The sequence below is a fragment of the Barbus barbus genome (genome assembly GCF_936440315.1).
Source record: "Barbus barbus genome assembly, chromosome: 49".
NCBI lineage: Eukaryota > Metazoa > Chordata > Actinopteri > Cypriniformes > Cyprinidae > Barbus > Barbus barbus.
In genome coordinates this window covers 20,470,450-20,494,069 of record NC_136727.1, presented here as the reverse complement: position 1 = coordinate 20,494,069, position 23,620 = coordinate 20,470,450, and the positions used below count along the sequence as shown (strand labels likewise).

The following is a 23,620-nucleotide window of genomic DNA, read 5'->3' as shown; positions in this document are numbered from 1 at the left end:
GTAGCCTATTCACGCAAACATGATCTGTTACATCTTAAGTGAACGTCTGGGGAACTGTTCGGGGAAAACGTTGGATCTGTAACATTATATTAGATCCGTGCTGTACAGTAGGTCTTAATAGGCCGTCTGTCTCAATGTTAATCTAACAATAAAAGAAAAGATCGCTGCTCTTGATTCAACTACTTTTGTAGTTTTAATAATCAATTTATTCGTAATGAACACACTGAAGTGATTTTTACATTTTATTATTTGTTTTTCTTACTTGAATGCTTTTGTTTAGATGTAAAATGAAAAAAGCAATGCATTATTTGTTTCTTTCTTATATTTGTTCTATTGTTGTTGTTTTGCATCTGTTCTTATTTTTAATAAGATAAAATAAAAAATGGCTATATTGTGATTATGAATATAGTAATTAATGTTAAGAAAGGAAGTGGAGGAAACAATGCAGTGTTGCAGGTGATTTTGCTTTGGAACCTTCAGAAAACTTCCACTTGAGCTTTCTCAGGACTGACTTTGCTGACTTCTTCACTTCAAATGGGTGTAGTTCAGTCATTTTGCGTCCAATTACAACAAATCATAGATCATTTTTAAGGTCTTTTAAGAACTTGTTTTTGAAAATTTGCTCGTTTTGCCAGAACAGGATGGGTTTGTGTGTCGTTAATTTATCTAAATTAGTTTAAAATATCTTGTATTGGTGCTCTTTTTAAAAAATAAAAAAAAAATAAAGGTCCATTTCAGTTATTATATGGGTTGATATTGTTTAGGTGGGTTCGTTGGTTGAAGCGACCACAATAATGTGATTTTTAGCCCCTGCAATGCAAATTTTACCAGGGGAACCTCGCCAAAAAAAAGTGCATTTTACCCCAGAATGCGGTTTTTACCAGTGGACCCCCTCAAAATGCAATTGGGCTAGTTTAGAGTATCAATTGGGTGGGATTTGTTGTGAAAACCTGGCAACCCTAAATTAAAAGCTTCCAATTTATACATTACGATACATTTTTTATCGTAATGTATAAATTACGATAAAAAAAAAGTAATGCTAATGCATTATATAATGTAAAGGAAACGGCACGTGCTTAAGTTCAGCAATTAGAGCTCGTTATACAAAATGTGCCCTCTGTAAACCAGCTGCAAAAAGAATTGCTGAACAGGTCTAAGAAGTTCAATAGTTGAAGACAGAATGAACTAAAGAAAGGCTGAATGAAGGCAGAGACTGAAAATAAAGAGATTGAAGAGTGTAGGCTAAATGTGGTTGGGCAAGATATCAAAAAAGCTGCGATAAACATTAAACGCTATAGGCCCAAAATAAATAAATAAAACAGCATGGTTTTTGTGCAGTTCAGCGTTATTTATAAAGCACTTTTAACAATGGAGACGTCTCTATATAAGCAGCTTTTCAGGAAATCCATCCGAACACGAACTCCCAGAGAAATCCGTCTCTTCAGACTGATACATGAAGCAATGAGAGGAGAGTCTGTGATCAATATTTATTACCTTTGTTTGGTTTTTAACTCCTTGGCAGAAACTGGCTTCCATAATAGAATCCATGCCATCGGGAATTTAATGTGAAGCTGATTACATATACAGTTGTTCACTGAATTGTTGCAGCCAAACTCCAGTAAATTCAAAATAAATGAGAAAATGTAATGTGAAAGAGAAAGATTCCCCCCCAATCATATTTCCAAAGGGGTTCTAGCTGGTCGAGGATTTGTGCATCAGAAGCTTCCCATATTAAGAATTCGTTCCTTCATTGTAAGCTATTATATATCATGTTTCCTCATTGTAGTTAAACCGAGGCCACAAATTAAGAATCTGTTACCTTGTTTTAGTAAATCATGCCCATGTTGTGATAAGCTGGTCCCTTGTTTTGATTTCATTAAACAAATTAGTACGATCCGGCCATAATTTAATAAAAAGAGGAAACTAATTTTTAATGTGTGTGTGTGCACATACAATGTTGGTATAACGCATTACAATTAATGTGAGTTACGTAATCAGATTACTTTTTCAAGTAACTTGTAAAGTAACCTATTACCTTTTAATTACTAAGAAAATATCTGAGTTAGTGTTTTCCCATGCATTGACTGACAGCTCTCCTGTCCCCATGTTGACAGAAATCAGGAGTAAGCACAGAGGCGTTGTGTGCGCTGCTGTGAGAACAAGATAATACTGTAGTTCTGGACTAAATGTCGACGACATGCATGCGCAAAAACACATTCATTATTCCTCAAAATGAATAAAATATCGCAAATGCAACCTCAGAATATGATGCAAACCTGCAATAATTATTAACTAACATTTTTGCAACTGACCTTTGATTCCATTCAACCATACTAATAATCAAAAATGACTGTATAAACAACATTTGTGTTTAATTGTTTTTATTGCTGAAGAGTGTTAAACTTTCTTCTCTTGCCTCCTGTTCTTCATGCAGTCCAGAACGGCAGCACAGCTGAATGGTTTGTTTGAGCTGCGCCCTCTACTGTACAGACGTTCATTTACATTTTCTTCAGCCTGATGCTTATTCAGTGGACCTTAATTTATACAGAGGCTGAAATAGAAAAGCCCTTCCCCAAACCGTTCCCACAAAGTTGGAAGCCTAGCGAAATGCCTTGGTCTGCTGAAGCATTCAGATTTCCCTTCACTGGAAGTAAAGGGCTGAGCACAGCCTCTGAAAAACAGTACCATACCATTATCCCTTCTCCACCAAACGTTACAATCAGCAGCCAGACAGGTAATGTTCTCCTGGCATTCGCCAAACCCAGAATGCCAGAGACGCATGACTCGTCACGCCAGAGTCCAGTGTCGGTGTGCTTTACTCCACTCTATTCGACGCTTGACGTGAAGCTTGCACACAGAAACTGGTCCTCGATTTTATATAGCTGTGGCAATGAGTCCGATTGAATCACATAAATTCAATAATTAAGACGTGTGCCCCAATACTTTTGTCCATAGTGTCGCCACAACTTACATTTAAGCAGATAATGTTATCTTTATATAGCATATGCCCTTCTGAAGGAGAAAGTAAAGCTTTCTTTTATCTCACTGCCACATGAACATCTCAAACTTGGCGGCCATAGGGAACAAATCCTTGGAAGGGAGTTTAACTTAATAACTGCTTCATTTAAGAGGTAAAGTCAATGATAAAATGTTGAACCATTTTTTTTTTTTTTTAGAAGACAACTCACTACCGAGATGCCAGAGCATTGGGTTACAGGGTTAACGTTGAAGACACTGGTCATCATTGTGCATGCTGTACAACATAAGATTTAATAAGGAAACAAACACCCATAAATAAGAATGCTAAGGAAAAGGAAGCCAAATACTCCAAACCCAGGAAGAATGTATAAAGAAGTTCTTTGAAATTGTTTGTTTTATTCAGTTATCCTCCACATGTTGGTTTAAATTAGACTAATTAGTAATAGAATTGGTTTGGATTCTGTAATGTTCTAAAACTATCTTTCAGTGGAGTGTCAAGTTAATACATTTGTTTCTGTACCCAGTGTTATACACCTCAGCATACAGCTGCTTTTACACTGCAACTTCATATGTTTTCATGATACCATACTGAAACTAAAGCAATACTGGGATATACTGAGAGCGAAGAGACTGCCAGATTTCTTAATTAATGCACTTATACTCGAGGGTGAATCTCATGAAAACTGGCATGAAATGTCCAGGTCACATTTTAAAAAGCTGAAGGAATAAGAAATGATATATTCTGCTTAAAAATTAAGCCTATCGGATTTATTAATATGACAAGACAATTCAATTACATTACGGTAATAAAGATACATCATTTAAATTCCAAAGTACAATTTTAATCATGCATTATGGTGTTGTGCGTTACACTGAAATTATGTTTTTAATAAAAAAGGACAGATTATTACTGCATCACAGTAATGAGAATGAGATTTTAGCGCATTGTAATGAGAGGACAATTAAGCAAATTTCACAATTTCTCATTACCGTAAAATATTAAAAATATTTAAAATTGTAAGTATGCATTATTTTAGTATGTGTTAAACTGAATTTTTTAAGTTTTTAATTAAAAAAAAGATGTAAAACTGATCATTAGTGCATCATGGTAATGAGATTTTTGGTGCACTACGGTAATGAGAAGCTTTTCTTTTTTTGCATTACAATAATGAGAATTTGGAGAAAATGTGTTTGTTATGAAAATATGTCAGAATGCAAATCTTAATGGCTTCATTTTATTGATGCAAATTATGATTTTCTTTCGAATACATAGTGAATTATGACCCAGACATTTCTTTTTCAGGCTCATGAAAATAGGATATTTTGTTTGCATTCACTATGAATGTAGAAAAGAACTGAAAATCATTGGTAGTTATGTGCAAGCGCATTGGTTTTCGTCGGTTTGGTGCTAAGGCAATGAAGAATACGCAGTAGAATCAACAGAAACTGCACTGGGCCACCAATAAAAGAAAAATAATCAAAAACCAAAAATACCGGGTAGTCAGAATCAAAATTCACATTGTGCAAAGTTGGGCTGATTGCTTTGTTAAGCCAATACAAGTCAGTTCCAAGCGAGACCAAAAAGTAATACAGCCTGAAGATCAAATCCAGTTCTGGATAGTCTGGTGTCCTCAGATGTGTCAGTATGAAGGTCAAAGGTCCCGTTGTCTCAGGATATGGAGGAGAACTCCTTCAGCAGGAGGTCCTGACTCATGGTACTCAGAGACACGTTCTTCCTCACATTCAGACTGATGGAGCGAACCTGCAAACACAAAACCAGCATCTGTGCATCAAAACTAACTCGTTTCCTGACTGCCATCGTGAACGGAGACGCGTGTGAAGCAGTGAGTTCCTCGGGGCACAGGGACTGAGCTCAGAAAAAGAAGAATTGGGCTCATACCAAAATGTTCAGCTTTACAATATAATAGACAGTATTTAGACTGTTGAATATGTGTTATATATTTGAACAATAAACATATTTCTGTCATAATTTTTGGTTCATGTTAAACTGAACTTTTATTTGCTGGGTTGTAGTGGAGACCTGTTTGTGTGCATCCTATGAAAGTTTTCTCAAAGCCAATGGTGAAGTAACTCTCAGAGCATCTCTGGAGTGTCAGTGAAACAACAGACACCGAAATCCACCAAATTCTGTGACCTTCTGCGTTGCACTGTAAATATCATTTTAATGCCTGGATTCTGTGATTTCATCCAACTTTTTTGTCGTATTCTGTACCATTCAACCCATAGTTAATGTAGCCAGAGGAAGGAAGTAACTTGTCAAGCAAACTCAAAAGCTTACCAGCTCCTTGAAAAAGCCGGCCTCTCTGGGCTGTTCAGAGTAACGCTCAAACTGATCCAGACCATCCTGCAGCTTCAAGGTTAGCGTGTCGTAGTTTGAGCGCACCACCTCCAGCACCTACAGAGGAGACAATGGTATAAAACCCAGATACAACTACAAGAAATCTTCCAGGTTTAAGACAACAATGCACTGACAGAAATCCACTTCCAGTGAAAGACTCTGGCATATTATCTGTTTTATAACAATGGTCCTGAACTACAGGAACACATTTAAAAAGCTAGTGGAGTGATCACATGACTACTGATACAGATATGAACCACCACAACTGGCACAAGCTCTCTGTTGACCAGCTGACCAAGCAAGATCAGTAGTAGTTTGCAAACTTCACATTCATCTTATAATATCTAACGAATTATATCTGCTTACTTGTAGTTGGTCAAATACAGGAAATGGCCCAAAAACTGTTAATCTCTGCATTAACGCTCGTGGTTTTATAATTTATATTTTAGAGTTTCAAAACGTTGACTTTTAAAATGACCATTTTATTTACATTACAAATGTTATGAAAAAGTGCATTTATTTTCTCCCTGTATTTAACTTTTTTAGCTAAAAATAAAATCAATTAAATATAATGGTATTTTATTACATTAATGATACATTTTAAATAATATTTAAATAATGTTTTCTGACATTTTACCTTAATATTTCAGTAGCATTTTTGGTGGATTATTTTGGAAGATGTTTTACTTTTTGGAAAAAAAATAATATTTTTATTAAATTTAATGGTATTTTACTACATTTTAATTAAAAAAAATATTTTATTGTATGCATGTCATTTGTCATTTTTATTTAATTTCTTTATTTGTTTTTTTTTTTTAAATGTGTATATTGTATTTATAAAGTTTTAGCTTTTAGTTTTGGATCTGTTTTTAGTTGTTTTAATACTACAATTAATTCCTTCTATTGTCCTCATTTGTAAATCGCTTTGGATAAAAGTGTCTGCTAAATGAATATAAATATATAGTATAAATATAATTTAATATATATAAAATGTGATATTTTTGAAATGGTAATATTTAAATAATATTATCTGTCATTTTACCTTAGAAAAAAATATTTTGGTAGATATTTAATTTTAAAGAGTTTTACATTTTTAAAATGTATTTTCTTTTTTTCATCAAACGTAATGGCATTTTACTACATTACTACTTTGATGAATATTTTATTAGAATGTAATGGTATTTTTGTTATAAAATATAATATTTAAATGATACTTTGTCATTTTACCCTGGAAAAAAAATATTTATAAAATTTATTTATTATTTTGGTAAATATTTTGTTTTTTTATAAAAAATAAAATCACTTTAATTAAAATGTATTTTATTACATTTGACTAAACATTCGATTAAAATGTAATTATATTTTTGAAATAATATATTTCTGAATCAATAATAATATTTCCTGTCATTTTACCCTGGGGAAAGAAAAAAAAAAAATTTGGTAGCATTTTTTGGTTGATTCTTTTGGTAGATCTTTTAAAAGAGACTCCCAAGTTAGATTCTGAAGGAACTTAGGGAGGCTTAGACACTCCTAGACCCCTCGCAAATTGCAATTGTCTTTGTTAGTACGTAAAAACATAATGCATTGCTTATTTTTACAATATGAAAGACCAATCAAAACAGTTCTCTGTGGCAATCATGGAAAGACATTGTTTCAAAATAGCGTTCCCTACTACAAGCGGTTTGAGGTCACATTGAGTGCAGTGATTTTAAATCGAATGGGTCTGGAGTTTAACTGGGACACTCCAGGGCATGAAACGGGATGATGGACCACAAATCCCTACCCTTAAACTAAACTAAGAGCGCCAGAGAGGCTGGACAGAGGTCTGTTAGAGGTCATGGGGGAGCATCTGTGGGACTGCGAGCGACAGCTGGCATAACCATCTGTAAAACTGACCTCACTTCCAGCACATGGCATCATTACCCTACAGATCAAAGGCTAATTAAGCAACACCTGTGACCACAAACACCTGTGACAGTCTCAATCAGCCGCTTTTCTAGACACATATACAGTGCTTTGCTTATTCAGATTCAAAACCATTTCTCTCATATGACAGAATTGAGTTAAAGTTGGCCGATAAGACTGTGCCACAGTACACAGGTATTTATGCAAAAAGTATGGGTGTATGTAGATGCATTAAAACAGCTAACTATAGCCATTTTACTCCAAAAATGTCATTTCCAGCATAACGAATGATAATCTGAAATGTTGCTGTACAAGGTATGCTCAGGTTGCTGTGCAAAGTATAATATATGTTTTATAATTAATTAAACATTCATATTACAATAATGCTACTATTATGAATTATATATATATATATATATATATATATTATACTATGTACCATTAAAAGGTTTGGGGTCAGTAAGATTTTAATGTTTTTGAAATAAGTCCTCTAATGTTTTGGTTAAAAATACAGTAAAAACAGTAATTAATTTATAAACTGCATTGATTTCTTCTATATTGATTTCTGTGATCAAAGCTGAATTCAGAACTCATTCTGATATGCTAATTAGCTGCTCGAGAAACATTTTTGATTATTAGCATTAATGAAAACAGTTGTGCTGTTTTATACTTTTGTGGAAACCAATAAACCTTTTTTTAACAATTAAAATAAAAAAAAATTACATTTTTATGAAAATCTAAATCTTTTATAACATTATAAATGTCTTTACTGTTACTTTTGATCAATTTAAAACGTACTAAACCCCAAACTTTTGAATGATAGTGTTTTAATAAATAAGAAAATTAAATATAAATTTAGCTATATTACAATGAGGCTAAAAGTTAATGTTCTGTGCAGAAACTCATTAAAGCTTAAGAGATCAAAACGGTACATGACTGTCTAAATCTGATGTGAGTGTATTCAGTTACCTGATCTTCTGAGAGCTGCGAGATGTGGTTCACAGCGGCGTACGACTCGATCTTAGGGTTGAAGTGGTTAATAATGGCTCTGAAATGACAGAAACGGGCTAAATGAGATGCATTTCAAAACAGTGCAGGAGCTTCATAATAGAGGTCTTGTGACACGTCTGTGTGAGAATAAAAGGTAACGTTGTAGAACATTTTCAAAGGTGTGGTGCTTTTAAATATTCTGCAGTAATGCTTTGCATTATCCATGCTGCAAAAAAAACAGCGCTCAACTTCTTGTGTGACATCTCTGAAAGCCCGGAGAACGCTGCCACATTACCCCAGACTCTAAAATCAATAATTAATTCACCACCATGCCCCTCGCACACTAACCAAAATAAAGACAAAAACACACATTTTACTAAAGCTGTCCAATGTTGGTCACAGACTTCAACTAAACAACTCAAACTTTGATTATGGTCTTTCACGATTTCACCCATATTTAAAACATAACTGGTATGTAAATGAAAGTACATTGTATAAATACCATGTACATTGTGTAAAGACCATCGACTCTACCGTGCGACTCCACCGGGCAGGGACACCGGCAAGGGATAGTAGTAGCTTTTTATTTAATTTTTTCATTGATATGTTTATTATTGAAATGTTGTTGTTATATGCATGTGTTAATTTTATTTAATTTCTTTATTTTCTTAAATATGTGGGTAGATAGTATTTATAGAGTTGTAACTTTTTAGTTTTAGTTACTTTTTCTTATTTGTAAGTCGCTTTGGACAAAAGCGTCTGCTAAATGACAAAAGTAAAGTAAAGTAAAGTAAATAGACTGTATATTTAGACAGATTTTTATTATAAATGTTTGTTGCAAAATCAACCGAAAACAAAAAAACAAAACCAAAATAAATAAAAGAACAAAAACATCAAACCAAGGAAAAAAGTAGAGAAAAACAATAAAATAAACAAAAAAAAAACAAAAAAAAAAAACAAGGACAAAATAAAACAAAACAAGAGCCAAAAAAAAAACAAAACAAGAAAACTGTAAATAAAAAACAAAAGCAAAGGGGAAAAACTAAATAGAAACCAATAAAAAAACAAATACAAATCAAAGTGGGGAATATAAATAAAAAGCAGAGAAAAAGGAAGAAAAACAAATAAAGTACATTATATAAATCAACTATATATTATTTTACTATTAATATCTTATTTTAGAATAGTTAAAACCGATAATTTAAACAAAGAATGCAATAAATCCTCTGATTATTTAATGTGGAAGCGTTCAGGAATGAAGGTGTTCTGACCTGACGTTGATGAGAGCGTGAGTAACTTTACTAGCAGGCTCCTTCCACTGGCCTGCGTTGGTCGAGACTCGCAGCACTGCGGTGTCATGAAGATCAGGTTAGTGCTTTAATGATGGATCAAAATAAACATGTACGCAGCAGGATGGAGATCGGGCGACGTACCCATGCAGTAGAGGTTATCAAACACCTGATGCATGCGTATAATCTCATAATAGAGCTCGTCGTAACTGCTGGGCGTGGGAAGAAACGTGTCTCCATATGTGATGAACACGTTAAAGAGGTTCACCACCTAAAACAGACAAAAACATGTCAAGTGAGGTGAGAAATGCCCAATCTGTACTTACATGACAAACTGCCGCTCACAGCGAGTGTGATTTACCTGAAGAGCCAGCTGGAAGATATTGTGCTTCGCCAGAAGGATGGTCTCATTAGACAGCAGGAACTTCAGAAGGTTAATGAGAGCTGGAAAACACAATCAATGCAGCCATCTGAAGCTATCTGAAGAAACAGAATATTTCACACTGAAATAATCACTGTTTTGACCTGTGACTCCACACAACTGCTAGCGCAGATTTACACGCTCATTATCAGATCCATTATCAGGGGTTGCAGAGAGGTATAGACAAATGGAGTTTTTAAATAAATAAATACAAAGTATTTGGATAAAGTACTTATATATATATATATATATATATATATATATATATATAAATAAAAAAGGTACAAAAACAAAATGAAAAAAATAATTAAAACTAAAGAAAAAAACCATGAAGAAATCAAAAACTAAAGTGAATAAAAAAAAACAACAACAGAAGAACAAAAATCAAACAAACAAATCAAAGAAAAAATAAAATAAATTAAAATTTAAAAACAGAACAAAAAAAAACAAGCAAAATAAAAAAATCGAAAACTAAAACAAAAGCAAAGGAATACATAAGATTAAAAAAAACTATTAAAAATAAAAGTGAATAAAAATAATATTTAAAAATCTAAGAAAAATGCAAAGAAAAAATACAATAAAAAATAAAAACAAAAACAAAGAAAAAGGTGGTGGTTGAGGAGAGACCCCCCACATGATTGTAAAGCGCTTTGGGTGTACAGCAATACACAATAAAGCGCTATATAAATGCATCATTCATTCATTCATTCATTCAAAAAAGCAATGAAAAAAATTATGAACAAAAGAACAAAAAATAAAAACAAAAGCAAAGGAAAAACAAGAAAATAAAAAACATAAGGCATGGGGAAAAAAAAGAAAGAAAAATAAAACGAATAAAAATAAAAACACAAAATATAATAAACAAAAAGAAAAAGACAAAAGAAAAAAACTAAAAAATAAAAAAAACTTGAATAAAAGAGGTTGAATAAAAACTGAAGAAATACAAAACAACATCAAAAAAAAATTCCATTGTCATTTAGCAGACGCTTTTATCCAAAGCAACTTACAAATGAGGACAGCAGAAGCCATCAAAACCAACAAAAGAGCAACAATATGTAAGTGTAAAACTATGTTACTATCTATATTAAATATTTACTATATGTAAAACTAAAGCAAAAATAAATAGCAAAGTAGGGGTGTCGTGATATACCGATATTGACAATAACCGTGATATGAAAAATCTAATATCGTGACAGCCCTATAGCAAACTAAAAAAAAAAAAAGCAGAGTGCATGCCTGCGTTTGGCTCAGACACGCACCGTAATGATCATACCTGACCAGAGCTCTGTCCATGTGTAGTGCATCCGAACTCTGCACTTCTTCTGGTAGCAGATCAGTTTGTGAATTATCTGAACGCAGCGCCTAAAACAAACAACTTAATTAATTCTCACCATATCCACAATCATCTAAGCACTACAGTATTTAAAACTGCTAATTAAAAGGAAACTCACACATAGAGATCCATAGGAAACTCCTTCATCATATGAGTAACAATGAACTCGACCATCAGATCTGCAAAGACAAAGAATACTCACATAAATGCTCACAAAACGGTAAAGAGATCACTCATTCTGAACACAAAACTCACCCAGAACTGCACAAACTAAAGGCCGAGAGGGGATGCTCTTATCCGCGGCTTTCTTTCGATGCCTCATGGGCTGAAATGCATAAAAGAAATGACTTCTCCCAAAGCCAAACAACACTGGACTTTGATTGCATTGACTTCATTTTTGGATGAAAGCTCCCTTTAAGACTGGCCAAGGTTGATTTCAGTACACAAATGATCCTGCTTTCATGTGTCTAGATAACTGGATTTACTGCATCAGCAGTGAGGCTCTGGGACGTCCCATTTCGTAATGATAGGCTGTAACATGGGGCCAGGCAGTTTGCTAATTTATATGCCAGAAACATCGGCTTTATTTGGATTCTGCCATTTAAAAACAATTGAGACCTCAGCAGAGACTCTTACCATTCTGTGCAAGTTGACCCTAAAGTTCATGTTATCATCGTGGAGAAAGGCGTCGGCGTACTGGTCCTATAAACACACAACGAGAGGACAAGCGGTCAAACAGTGAACGAACTCACAGGAAAAAAATAACTACCCACAATGCATTACCTCGGCTATGCAGGTCAGAATGATGAGGCACAGCCTGGCACTGTTGAGTCTGTGTTCATCTGAAAGCATACAGAGGAAAACTACTGTAAGATGTGCACAAAAAACTGGTTTAAAACCAAGAGAAATAAATGGCTGCGTTCCAAATTCTAGTGAGCTCCCTACTTAGGCAGCACTTTAGCATACAAGCTTTTCCAACATGTAGATGAGGTACTGCCGCCTTAACTTTTGTTGTAAAAATTAAAAACCGCATGCATCCTTTGCAAAGAACGCAATCCCATAATGCATTGCAACAAGCGCAAAAATCCAAAATGGTGGACAAAGCAGGAAAAATTCTGATAACAATAATACCATTAATCCAATTAAAAATGGACTATTTCAGCTAAAATGTGCGTCCTTTGTGTTTTTATGCTTATGAGAGTATCATGTTATTAGCTTAGCGACATGCTAATAACAAACTCCACTGAACTCAATAGCGAGTCGAGGTTCTGTTTGACTTTGGATGCTGCCTAGATGCTGCGCAAGGAAGCTCGCTAGGTTTTGGACAGCACAGAGGAGAGAAACAGTGATAACTTGCCTTTGGTGTCCTGCATTACGATGGAGGAATACTTGAGGAAGGTTATAAGAAGATTACTTGTCTGCAAGTTTGGGTCCAGAGGAAGCTCAGGATTATTCATCACTGCAAAGAGAGAATGAAAGCATGGTGAATCATTTCTGAAAATGATCATTCGCCACAATTTGCGTACTTATACTACACACTAAAAGTACATACTTCGTTTTGAGAAAGACCACACTTTAGAGTATGTAGCAACACTCAAATCGAGTCTTAACAACACAGACCCCCTTTTTGTATTGTTAGCATATTAGCATTTAGCTGAATTCATGTCCATCATTATCTATGTTCATTACTTATGTGGGAGTGTCACATAACTTTTTTTTTTTACTGAAAAATTCAACAGCGATCCATCACTTCCACTGCAAAAAAACCTGAGCAATATTAGACTAAAAAAAAAAAAAACATGGAAAAAAAAAAAAAAACTTTTTTTGGTACCCGTTACTATAATCTTGTACTATTTAGGATGGATAACACAAGGTAAAGTTCCACTAACACTAAGAATGATAACTATAATGTTATTAGTGTCCACACCAATGCATGCTACCATTCTGTTTTGTCGTCTGCCACTTTAAATGCACACAGTCTGTAAAGTCATGTGGATTCTGATTGGCTATCAATGTTTTTATGGTTCAACAGCTGGGAAAAAAATCCCTTCTGAAAGTGAATATTGCATATTGCAGGATACAGTATCTACCGTTATATACATCGTTAAATTAGAATGATAATTAAAATGTTACAGTTCTTGTTAAATTAGAACGATTATTAAAAAGGTTAACAGTTCTTGTTAAATTAGAACGATTATTAGAAATATTAGTTATTGTTAAATTAGAACGATTGTTAAAACTTTACAGTTCTTGGTAAATTAGAACGATTGTTAAAACTTTACAGTTCTTGGTAAATTAGAACGATTGTTAAAACTTTACAGTTCTTGGTAAATTGGAACGATTGTTAAAACTTTACAGTTCTTGGTAAATTAGAACGATTGTTAAAACTTTACAGTTCTTGGTAAATTGGAACGATTGTTAAAACTTTACAGTTCTTGGTAAATTAGAACGATTGTTAAAACTTTACAGTTCTTGGTAAATTAGAACGATTGTTAAAACTTTACAGTTCTTGGTAAATTGGAACGATTGTTAAAACTTTACAGTTCTTGTTAAATTAGAACGATTGTTAAAACTTTACAGTTCTTGTTAAATTGGAACGATTGTTAAAACTTTACAGTTCTTGGTAAATTGGAACATTGTTAACGTTACAGTTATTATTAAATTGGAACGATTGTTAAAACTTTACAGTTCTTGGTAAATTGGAACATTGTTAACGTTACAGTTATTATTAAATTAGAACGATTGTTAAAACTTTACAGTTCTTGTTAAATTAGAACGACTGTTAAAACTTTACAGTTCTTGTTAAATTAGAACGATTGTTAAAACGTTAGTTATTGTTAAATTAAAATGGTTATTAAAATGTTATGATATCATTATAGCTATAGTCCTTGTTGTGAACAGGCTATAAGTATATTGTGAATGTTTCTCGTGTCATCCTGATTACAGATTACAGCTCTACTGGCACATTCAAGCAGAAGAACACGCCACATCCACCACGGGAGCTTCAGTCTGCCAGATCAGAGTGGATTTAATATTTCATACAGCTAATGGATATCAAGTTTTTAAAAGGTTGCAATGCAAAAAGCAGCATAAAAGTTACACGTTTTAGAGGCAAATGTAAGTGTGGAGTCAGTTTAAGGAAGGGAAATGCCGGCTCTACATTATGACAGACTGGAAAGGGTCATTTGCTGAACAACAGCTGCTTAAAAAGCTCAAAGCGTTTCATTATTCAAACAAGCTTCTGGTTACTGTGTTGACCATTTAAACAGCCACTGAAAGTATTAGATTCTCATACGGTGCATGTGTTTCTACTTCAGTGTTCTGCAGAAGAAAGCAGGTCATGTGGGTTTGACATGAGGGTGAGTGAATGATATTTTAACACTAGTTACTCACTGTCCAGAGAGGGCGGTGTGGTGCCCAGCGGGGTCGTAGGAGAGGCTGGGACGGGCACAGCCGGCGTTGTTGCAATGTCAATCTCCGGATGGCTCTGTGATTGACAATTACAGATGCAAAGATAAACCGTAACCATCAATGTATAGATAGGACAGGCCTAATAATATATGCACATCAGTGTGCAAACATAAGTCATTGTCTAGTGCTGACCTGTGCAAGAACCGTGATGAAGTTTCTGTTGAGATGTACAGCCTCATAGAGAGCGAGCAAGATGGCTTCATTAGTCCTAAAGGACGATAAAGTCATCAGACATGTGGAAATTTAATAATACAAGAATGGACATTTCAAGATTTGATGACTGCTATTATACGCTGGAGACTTATGAGGCTGATCTGACCTTCAAATATATATAGTCCTCTTCAAAGGCTCGCTTTTTTGAAAGAAATTAGCACTTTTATTCAGTAAGGTTGCATTATATTAATCAAAAATGACTTTTAGGGTGCTTTCAGACCTGTAGATCATTTGCTTTGTTCCGATTAATTTGACACTGAAGACTGGGGTAATGAGGCTGAAAATTCAGCTTTGATGAAAGGAATCAATTAAAATTTGAACATATATTACAATAGAAAACACTTCTTTTAAATTATAATAATATTTCACAGTATTACTGATTTTACTGTATTTTTGATCAAATAAATGCAGCCTTGGTGAGCAGAAGAGACTTCTTTCAAAATTTTTTTTAAAAGTCTTACCAACCCTAAACTTTTGTAGGTAAGCTGTATATAAAAAAATGCAATCACCAACTAAAACGTTTTAATTTTTACTTACTGTATTGACAGCTTCTCATCTGCGTCAGCGATAAACATACTGCCTACCTGCAGACCAAAGAATTATTATGAAAAATATGTAGCTGCAAAGTCACTTTCATTGTACGGAAAAGAGCAGCGTGAACATTCTGCTAAATTTCTTCTTTTGTGTTCAACAGAAACAAAAAAGTGAAACAGCTTGGAAAGACATGTAGGGTCCTATGATTTCCGCGATGTGTAAAACATGAACGGAATCATGGAATCTAGTCAGAAAAACAGAAGTTACTGTATAACTTCACGGAATTTGCCAAATCTTGGACGGACACATGAAAAGTAGGTCAGTACACTTAGACCAAAACGCTGTATGCACTAGTGTCTGTTAATATTAAGCCACAAGAATACTATTTAAACATGAATCCTGTATGTTCTGCATGTCTCTGAATGAATAAATTCTGAAGATGCAATTTTGTTTACTGCACACATACTTGAAGCGTGTGACGCTCACTTTGTTTTCAGCCTCTGCTGCCTTACTATATGAGTACATAAACACATGAACATGATCTCTAGAACTGTTCTTAGAATCGCTTCATGAGCATTTTACTGTTTCTTTTGAGAAATCTTTGGTCACATACAAGCATAAATGATCTGCACAGCAACTCGTCAAAATAAAAGTTTGGTTTAACTTGAAGAAACTGTGACAGAAATATATTATTCATGTAGTAAAAATACTACTACTACTAATAAAATGTATTAAAACATTATTTTTAAAGGTATATTTATCAGAAAAATGATATACCAGAATTTTTTTCAAGCAGAAAAATGTAAATACACAGCAGTATTTCTGGGGGAAAAAATTAAATAATACATATTTTTTACAAAATCAATTATTTATGCTTTTGATTATTAATATTTAATGAAACTGAAGGAGTGGATGGAAGATCTACAATGGCCTTAATAATAATATTTCTTGAATTAATCAAAGTTACATTTATGCATTTTAGAGAATAAGATGATTATGATCTGATTATGGCTTTAGTCTGCCTTTCTACTCTCTAAGAAGCTGCTCTCATTGTGTGTGTGACCATTCCCGATAAGGTTTAGGGCTGAGGCAACCTTGAAGTAAGATAAGTGTTTCTCTGCATATGCGTGTTAGTATCTGTCTGTACAGGGAGAAGCTCAGACAGTCCAGGACAAGCGTTCCGCTGCCGATGTCCAGAGTATCAGATCTACGTCTTTGGAGAGACGTATTGCGTCGGACATCTGATCACTCGTCACTAAAATGGTCATCAGAAATTATGCTTCAAGCTTGCGTCCATGTGTGAAATTGTCTAAGTTTATCTAGGTTTTAGAAGCAATCAGAATTTTGATGACTTATGCATTGATGCGATTAGCAACCTCTGTTAGGGTATAATTGCTGGTGATTTTGAATTGTAAAGCAGAGCGGCCTACGACCTCCATCACGAGTGTTAAAGCTGATTTCTGCGGATGAAACTGCAAACTATATCTTCAGTAAATTTCTTTAATCGCAATCTGACTCCTGGTCTTTGTTCATCATACCTAGTCCATGGGTTTGAACTGTTATTCCCCAATAAAACCATTAAAATGGAATCCAGACAATTAATGGAAAACTAAATTTGGTATAAAAAAAAAAATATATAAATAAATAAAACTGAATCTGAGAAAAAAATAAAACATTTTATAGGGCCTTAAAAATTTTATTTTTGTTAAACTGTTAATAAATTGCTGTTTAATATTGTACATTTCATGATTTAAATTAATTCGACATGCTTTTTGATGAATAAAATACAATTTAACCATTAAAACAGAGTCTAGAAAAATGTAAATGAAAAAAAAAAAAACGGAATACAGAAAAATTTAAACAGGGAAAAAAATTGAATTTGGAAAAATAAAATAAAAAGCAATTTGAGAAAAAATAAAAGAGTTTTCATAGGGCCCTAGACATGAATAAGTGATAAAACAGTTTTATACCATGCTGGTAAGGGTGGAGAAAAAGCCTCCCTGGTTTTCTTCTTCTTTGTCTTTATACTGTCTGTGGAAACCAGATGGATCACATTAAATCTTTCACACACGTTTCTTAAAAAGAACAAAGATTGCATGTTACCTATTGTACTCTGCAAGTGCGTGGTGGATGACCATTCCCATGCCCTGTGAAAAGATCCATTTTATTAGACCAACGCATGACAATGACTCAAAAAAATCTTGATTTTCAAGAATCTCGCTAACTACTCACATCCAGGGTCGGCTCGTCGTCCACTATCGACAGTTTCACAATATAAGGATTCACAGACTACAATTAAAGGAGGACACAATCAATCTCACTGCTAGAACTGCTAGAACAATATATTGTATTAGTACAAACATCACTGTGCATTTACCTCATACTTCCTGTAGTTGACCAGCAGAGCTAAAAGTACCACAGCATCATATCCGTGCTGCGCTCGACTGGAAACATCAGACAGAATCTGGACAAAAAGAGGTGAATGAAATGGATGAAATTATAATGCACAGGTAAAAACAGGTAAAATTAAACCACACATAATTCACCCAATCACAGTTTTACCTGTAGAATGGCCTCAAATATACTGTTGATCATCACATACTCCAGTATGGTGTTCTGACTAATATTATCTGTCACCTGCAAGAAAAAACACACACATTATAACCACGCCAGAAAGTATCTGAAAAAGGATAGTGTTATTTGAACACAGAACTTTTAAAGGAATAGTTCAACCAAAAATGTAAGTTTGCTGAAAATGCCCTCACTAGGGCTGCAAAACGATTCATCAGAATCAGATTAATCGCATTCAAAATAAAAGTTTGTTTACAAACTATGCGTGTGTGTACTGTGTATATTTATTGAGTATATATGAATAAACACACATACATGTTACATCAGTTGTTCAGCAATGGATGCTCTGCAGTGAATGGGTGCCGTCAGAATGAGAGTCTGATAAAAACATCATAATAATCCACACCACTCCAGTCCATCAGTTAACATCTGGAGAAGACCAAAGATGCAAGTTTGTAAGAAATAAATCTACTATTAAATTCAAACCACTGCTTCTAACTAAAATATGAGTTTATAATCCATAATAACCCTTCCTCCAGTGAAAAAGTCCATCTCTTATTGTCTCTCACATCAAAATCCAGCCACATATTTGTTTAGAGCTGTTTTGGCTTGTAAACGCTGCTTGATCTGTGCAGATTTCTCTCCTGATTCAGACCAGAACACTTTTTTACCGGAGGAAGCGTTTTCACGGATAGAGGACTCGCATTTTAGCCAGAAGCAACGGTTTGAAGCTAAAAACGATGAATTTATTTATTACAGTTTGTTGGACTGGAGTGGGGTGGATAACATGTGGATTACTGTGGTGTTTTTATCAGCTGTTTGGACTCTTATTCTGACGGCACCCATTCACTGCAGAGCATCCATTGATGACATGTAATGCTACATTTCTACAAATCTGATGAAGAAAAACTCATCTACAATTTTCAGCTAATTTTCATTTTTGCTTGAACTATTCCTTTAAGTTCTGTTGCTATAATTTTGAAATCGTTCATAATTTAATGTCTATTCCTGGTGCAATGACACCAAGACTTGACTTCCATTGTAAATGGACTGATTTTTGCTTGCTTTTACAAACTAAGGAAGCAAGTGGACTAATTTACTATGGAAGTGAAGGTGAGCAGATTTTTACAAAAAGAGTAGAGAAGAATGAATGCACTGATCTTACAGTGACCAGACACAGCAGTAGTTTTAGACATAAACTCTTCAGACTCTCTGATCCATCACCGCACAGCAGACTGTCCAGGCTCTCCATTAGCTCCTGTGTGCACAATTACATTACAGCTCACATCATCATTCAACTGAAACGTCCAGATCATGTGTTAGCAGGACAGACGACTGACCTTCATTCGGAGCTCAGCTTTGTCGAAGCCCATCAGCATGTTGATGATGTCAAAGCCCGTAGCAGATTTGTTCTTCTGGTGAACTCCTCTGAACAGCGCACAAAGAGTCTACAGAGACAGACAGGAGGACACTGGTGTGCTTTTCATGTCTTTGTCATGTTCATTCAGATCTTTAGGTCAAAAGCAACTGATACATTTTCTGAATGCCAACCAGTAATTGAATGAAGGGAGTGTCGGCAAACACAAAAGCTGTCTTCACAACTTCAGTTTTATGTTTCAAATTGAGTAATTTTATGCATATTTATTTAAAATTAAAATTTTTTTATATATATATATATAGTAAAGAAAATGAAGCTTCCGGTACTGTTCAAAAGTTTGGGGTCTGTAAGATTTTTTGTAATGTTTTTGAAAGAAAGATGTCTCTTCTGCCTACCAAGGCTGCATTTATTTGATCAAAAATACAGTAAAAACTGTAATATTGTGAGGTATTACAATTAACATTTAAACTGTAATTTATTTCTGATCTGCAGCTGTATTTTCAGCATCATTACTCCAGTCTTCAGTGTCTCATGATCTTCAGAAATCATAATAATATACTGATTTACTGCTCAACAAACATTTATATCATTATCAAATATTAAAACTTTTTCAAAAGAACAGCATTTATTTGAAATAGGGACCTTTTGTAACATTATAAATGTCTTTACTGTCACTTGATTAATTAATGTGTCCTTGTTAAATAATAGTAGTAATTTCTTTAAAAAAAAAGAAAAAAAAAAGCTTACTGGCCTCAAAGTTTTGAATGTTAATCTGTTTTTAGACTATTATTATATTTTGTAATTTTATGACAACTAAGTACATTTTACCCCATAATTATCATTATTGTAAAATAAAATAAAAAGTGTTGGGATTTTAACTTTTGGGTTGTAATTCCATTATTATCAATGGTTAACCTTATTAGATTAGACTTTCAATACTCTAAATAAAATGTACAAATCCTACACAACCATTCAAATAATTAAGTATAAGTAGTTCTACCATCATATATAAATACTTAACCATTTAAAAAGTACATCATTATTTTTTCAAATTGCAGTGATGAAAATATATATTTTTTTGGAATTGACATAAAAATAATATGAATACAAAACGTTTTAAAGATTCATTTTCTTTATATTAAATCTGCAGCAAAAGAAAAATCTTCAGTGAAACACTGATTATTTGAAGCATGACTTGATTATCAGTATTATGAACATGTTGCTTAGTAATGCAGCAAGCATGATTTTACCTGAAGCGCATTGACAACTTTGATCTGGTGCTCTTCACCCAGAGCCTGAACGCAGTGATGGAACAAACTGTTGATGTTGTCTTTGATTTTCATGACTTCATCCCCATCCAGAGACTCCAGCTTCCCCTCCAGATACTCCAGATTGACCTGCTCAAAGCACACAGATCAACAATACAGTCCACGCATTCATAAAACAGCTCCACGGAAAAGTATTTCAGGATGAGTATCTGCCACGGACCTTCATCAGAAACAGCTCGTCCCAGAAGCGAGGATTGTACTTAGTAGGGTCTTCCTTCTGATGGGAAAGAGCAAAAACAGTGTGCTTACGAACTCAAATCCGTTACTGATTACAGATTACACGATGAAAACTGTAGTTAGTAACGTAATCTCATTTTAGGTCATGTATTCTGACTACTTCAGACCTGCCAACCTTTGAATTTTTTTTGGAGTACCACTTGTGTGATGGCAAGGGGTTGGGGGGTAAAAAAAGTGTAAAAAAACTGTGTAAAAAAAATACACAGTTTTTACTGTATGATCTAAAATACAGTAAAAACAGTGAAATACTTTTACTATATAAAATAACAGTTTTCTATATTAAAATATATAATTGATTGCTTTGATCAAAGCTGTATTTTCAGCATCATTACTCCAGTCTTCAGCGTCACATGATCCTTCAGAAATCATAATAATATGCTGATTTGCTGCTCAAGACACATTTATTATTAGTATTATTATTATCAATATTTAAAACAGCGGAGTACATTTTTTCAGAATTCTTTGATGAATAGAAAGATCCAAAGATCAGCGTTTATCTGAAATAAAAAGTTTATCTATCATTATACACTAAAGCAATCAAAAGCTTGAAATCTGTATTTATTTAGCAAGGATGCGTTATATTATGGAAGCCCGTTTCCACCACTGAATAAAAAATAAAAAAGGTTATTGCGACTTTTTATCTCACAATTCTGACTTTTTTTCTCAGAATTGTGAGTTTATATCAGAAAAAGTCCAAATTGCGAGAAAAAAAATCTGAATTCTGACTTTATAACTCACAATTGTGAGTTTATATCCCACAATTCTGTGAAAAAAGTCAGAATTGTGAGAAAAAAAGTCAGAATTGAGAGAAAAAAAGTCAGAATTGCAAGTTTTTATCTCATAATTGTGACTTTAGAAATCAAAATTCTGACTTTATAACTCGCAATTGCAAGAAAAAAGTCTATTATCTTATATCTCACAATTCTGTGAAAAAAAAATCTGAATTGTCGCAATAACCTTTTTTTTGTTTATTCAGTGGCGGAAACAGGCTTCTATATTATATAGATCAAAAGTGATGATAAAGACATTTATAATGTTATAAAAGATTTATATTTCAGATAAATGCTGTTCTTCTGAACTTTCTATTCATCAAAGAAAGCTGGAAAAAAAATCTACTCCGCTGTTTTCAACATAATAATCAGAAATGTTTGTTGAGCAGTAAATCAGTATATTATGATGATTTCTGAAGATCATGTGACACTGAAGACTGGAGTAATGATGCTGGAAATACAGCTTTGATCACAGCAATAAATTACAGTTTAACACATATTCACATAGACAGCAGTTATTTTAAACAGTAAAAATATTTATCTGTTTTTACGGTATTTTAGATCAAATAAATGCAGGCTTGGTGAGCCTTAATGATATAAATGAGGAAAAATATTGACTTACTGCGAATATATCATCGTACATCAGCACCACCTTCTCCTTCAGAGGCTTCTTGGAAGAGGATGTTCTCCTCAGAAGACCTGCTTTCTTCTCAGTCTGAGCCATGGCTTACAAACACACAATAACACACAATAACACACAATAACACACAATAACGCTTTACATCTCTCCTAGAAGTACATTCAGACAGATACGGAGACTCAGCTCATGTTCTCCTGCTGGTGTTGTGACAGCTTAGCTTTAGCATGTAGCTTCCTAACATTAGATACTGTAAACAAACCCTTCCAAATCAAAACAAATCATATTTTAACACAGTCTCTATCTGAAACAGTCATGCTAAATGATCAAAGCTAACCCGTTTGGCATCCTTTTCTTGCATTTACAACTAAATCAATATATTTTGCATTCCAGCGGTTACTTTTAGCAGCCAGGCCAGGGTTTTAAGTAGGAATCTATCAGTTTGAACAGATGAATTGAATAATATGTTCATACCCGGGTAAATGAATCACTGTATTTGTTCCATTACTCTTCAAGCTAAACAGATGGATTTCGCCAGAATGACTTCCGGTGGGAGCGGAAACCCCGCCCATGAGCCTACATCACGTCCGCTAGCCAAAACCTCTTCATATAATATGCTCATAATAATAAGAGCATATCTCTACATGTGCCATATTATTTGACCTTTATTTTATTAATAGCTTATAGTGCAAAATTAGATTGATAATTGTATTATTGTTCAAAATTTCATTTATTTGATATATGTATTATATAATCACCTAAAATATAACTCAACAGTTCATAGAGACAACATTTGACACAAAAATCACTTCTTAATGTAAGTATTATTAGTATAGACATATATCGATATAAATCTGAAATGTATTTTATTTATTTTTATTTTTAGTAATTATAAATATTACATTTTTTAAATAACTTTCTTAGATAGTTATACATTAAATTGTATATTTAAGAGATTTGTATAAATGACCATATACGACTTAATATAATAATACAATTCTTGATTATCGTTAAGACATCTCTTTTTACAAATTAATTTAGATTTTGTTAAAAATATAAAAATATGCTTTATTTGAAAAAGAAAAAAAAATTAAATCGGTTATTTTATTTGATATATTAATTCTATATTTATTTTATTATAATTCTGATAGATATATATGTATCTTGATTGATTACTTACCTTCATAGACAGACCTTTTTTTTTG

At 33.6% G+C, this 23,620-nt stretch overlaps 1 protein-coding gene across 2 annotated transcripts; it reads right to left on the bottom strand.

Annotated features, from left to right (window-relative positions):
- Nucleotides 1-2,386: 2,386 nt before the first annotated feature.
- LOC306867772 (armadillo-like helical domain-containing protein 3) lies at nt 2,387-23,019 on the bottom strand. 2 transcript variants are annotated; one of them, XM_079413636.1, is made up of 26 exons: nt 22,890-23,019; nt 22,401-22,504; nt 20,932-20,988; nt 20,694-20,840; nt 19,406-19,513; nt 19,231-19,323; nt 18,057-18,131; nt 17,872-17,958; nt 17,727-17,783; nt 17,598-17,641; nt 17,465-17,525; nt 15,498-15,544; nt 14,880-14,955; nt 14,670-14,763; nt 12,634-12,735; nt 12,060-12,118; nt 11,913-11,978; nt 11,532-11,601; nt 11,395-11,455; nt 11,217-11,305; nt 9,884-9,966; nt 9,667-9,793; nt 9,505-9,580; nt 8,213-8,291; nt 5,279-5,395; nt 2,387-4,741 (listed from the first exon to the last, which is right to left on the bottom strand). In XM_079413636.1, exons 2-26 carry the CDS (start codon nt 22,500-22,502, stop codon nt 4,649-4,651), a joined length of 2,070 nt encoding a protein of 689 aa, XP_079269762.1. In that variant the 5' UTR covers nt 22,503-22,504; nt 22,890-23,019; the 3' UTR covers nt 2,387-4,648. The 2 variants fall into 2 exon arrangements, with proteins under 2 accessions (XP_079269762.1, XP_079269763.1); XM_079413637.1 differs by having other exon boundaries at nt 2,393-4,741; nt 22,401-22,567; nt 22,890-22,987.
- Between the last annotated feature and the right edge of the window lie 601 nt (nt 23,020-23,620).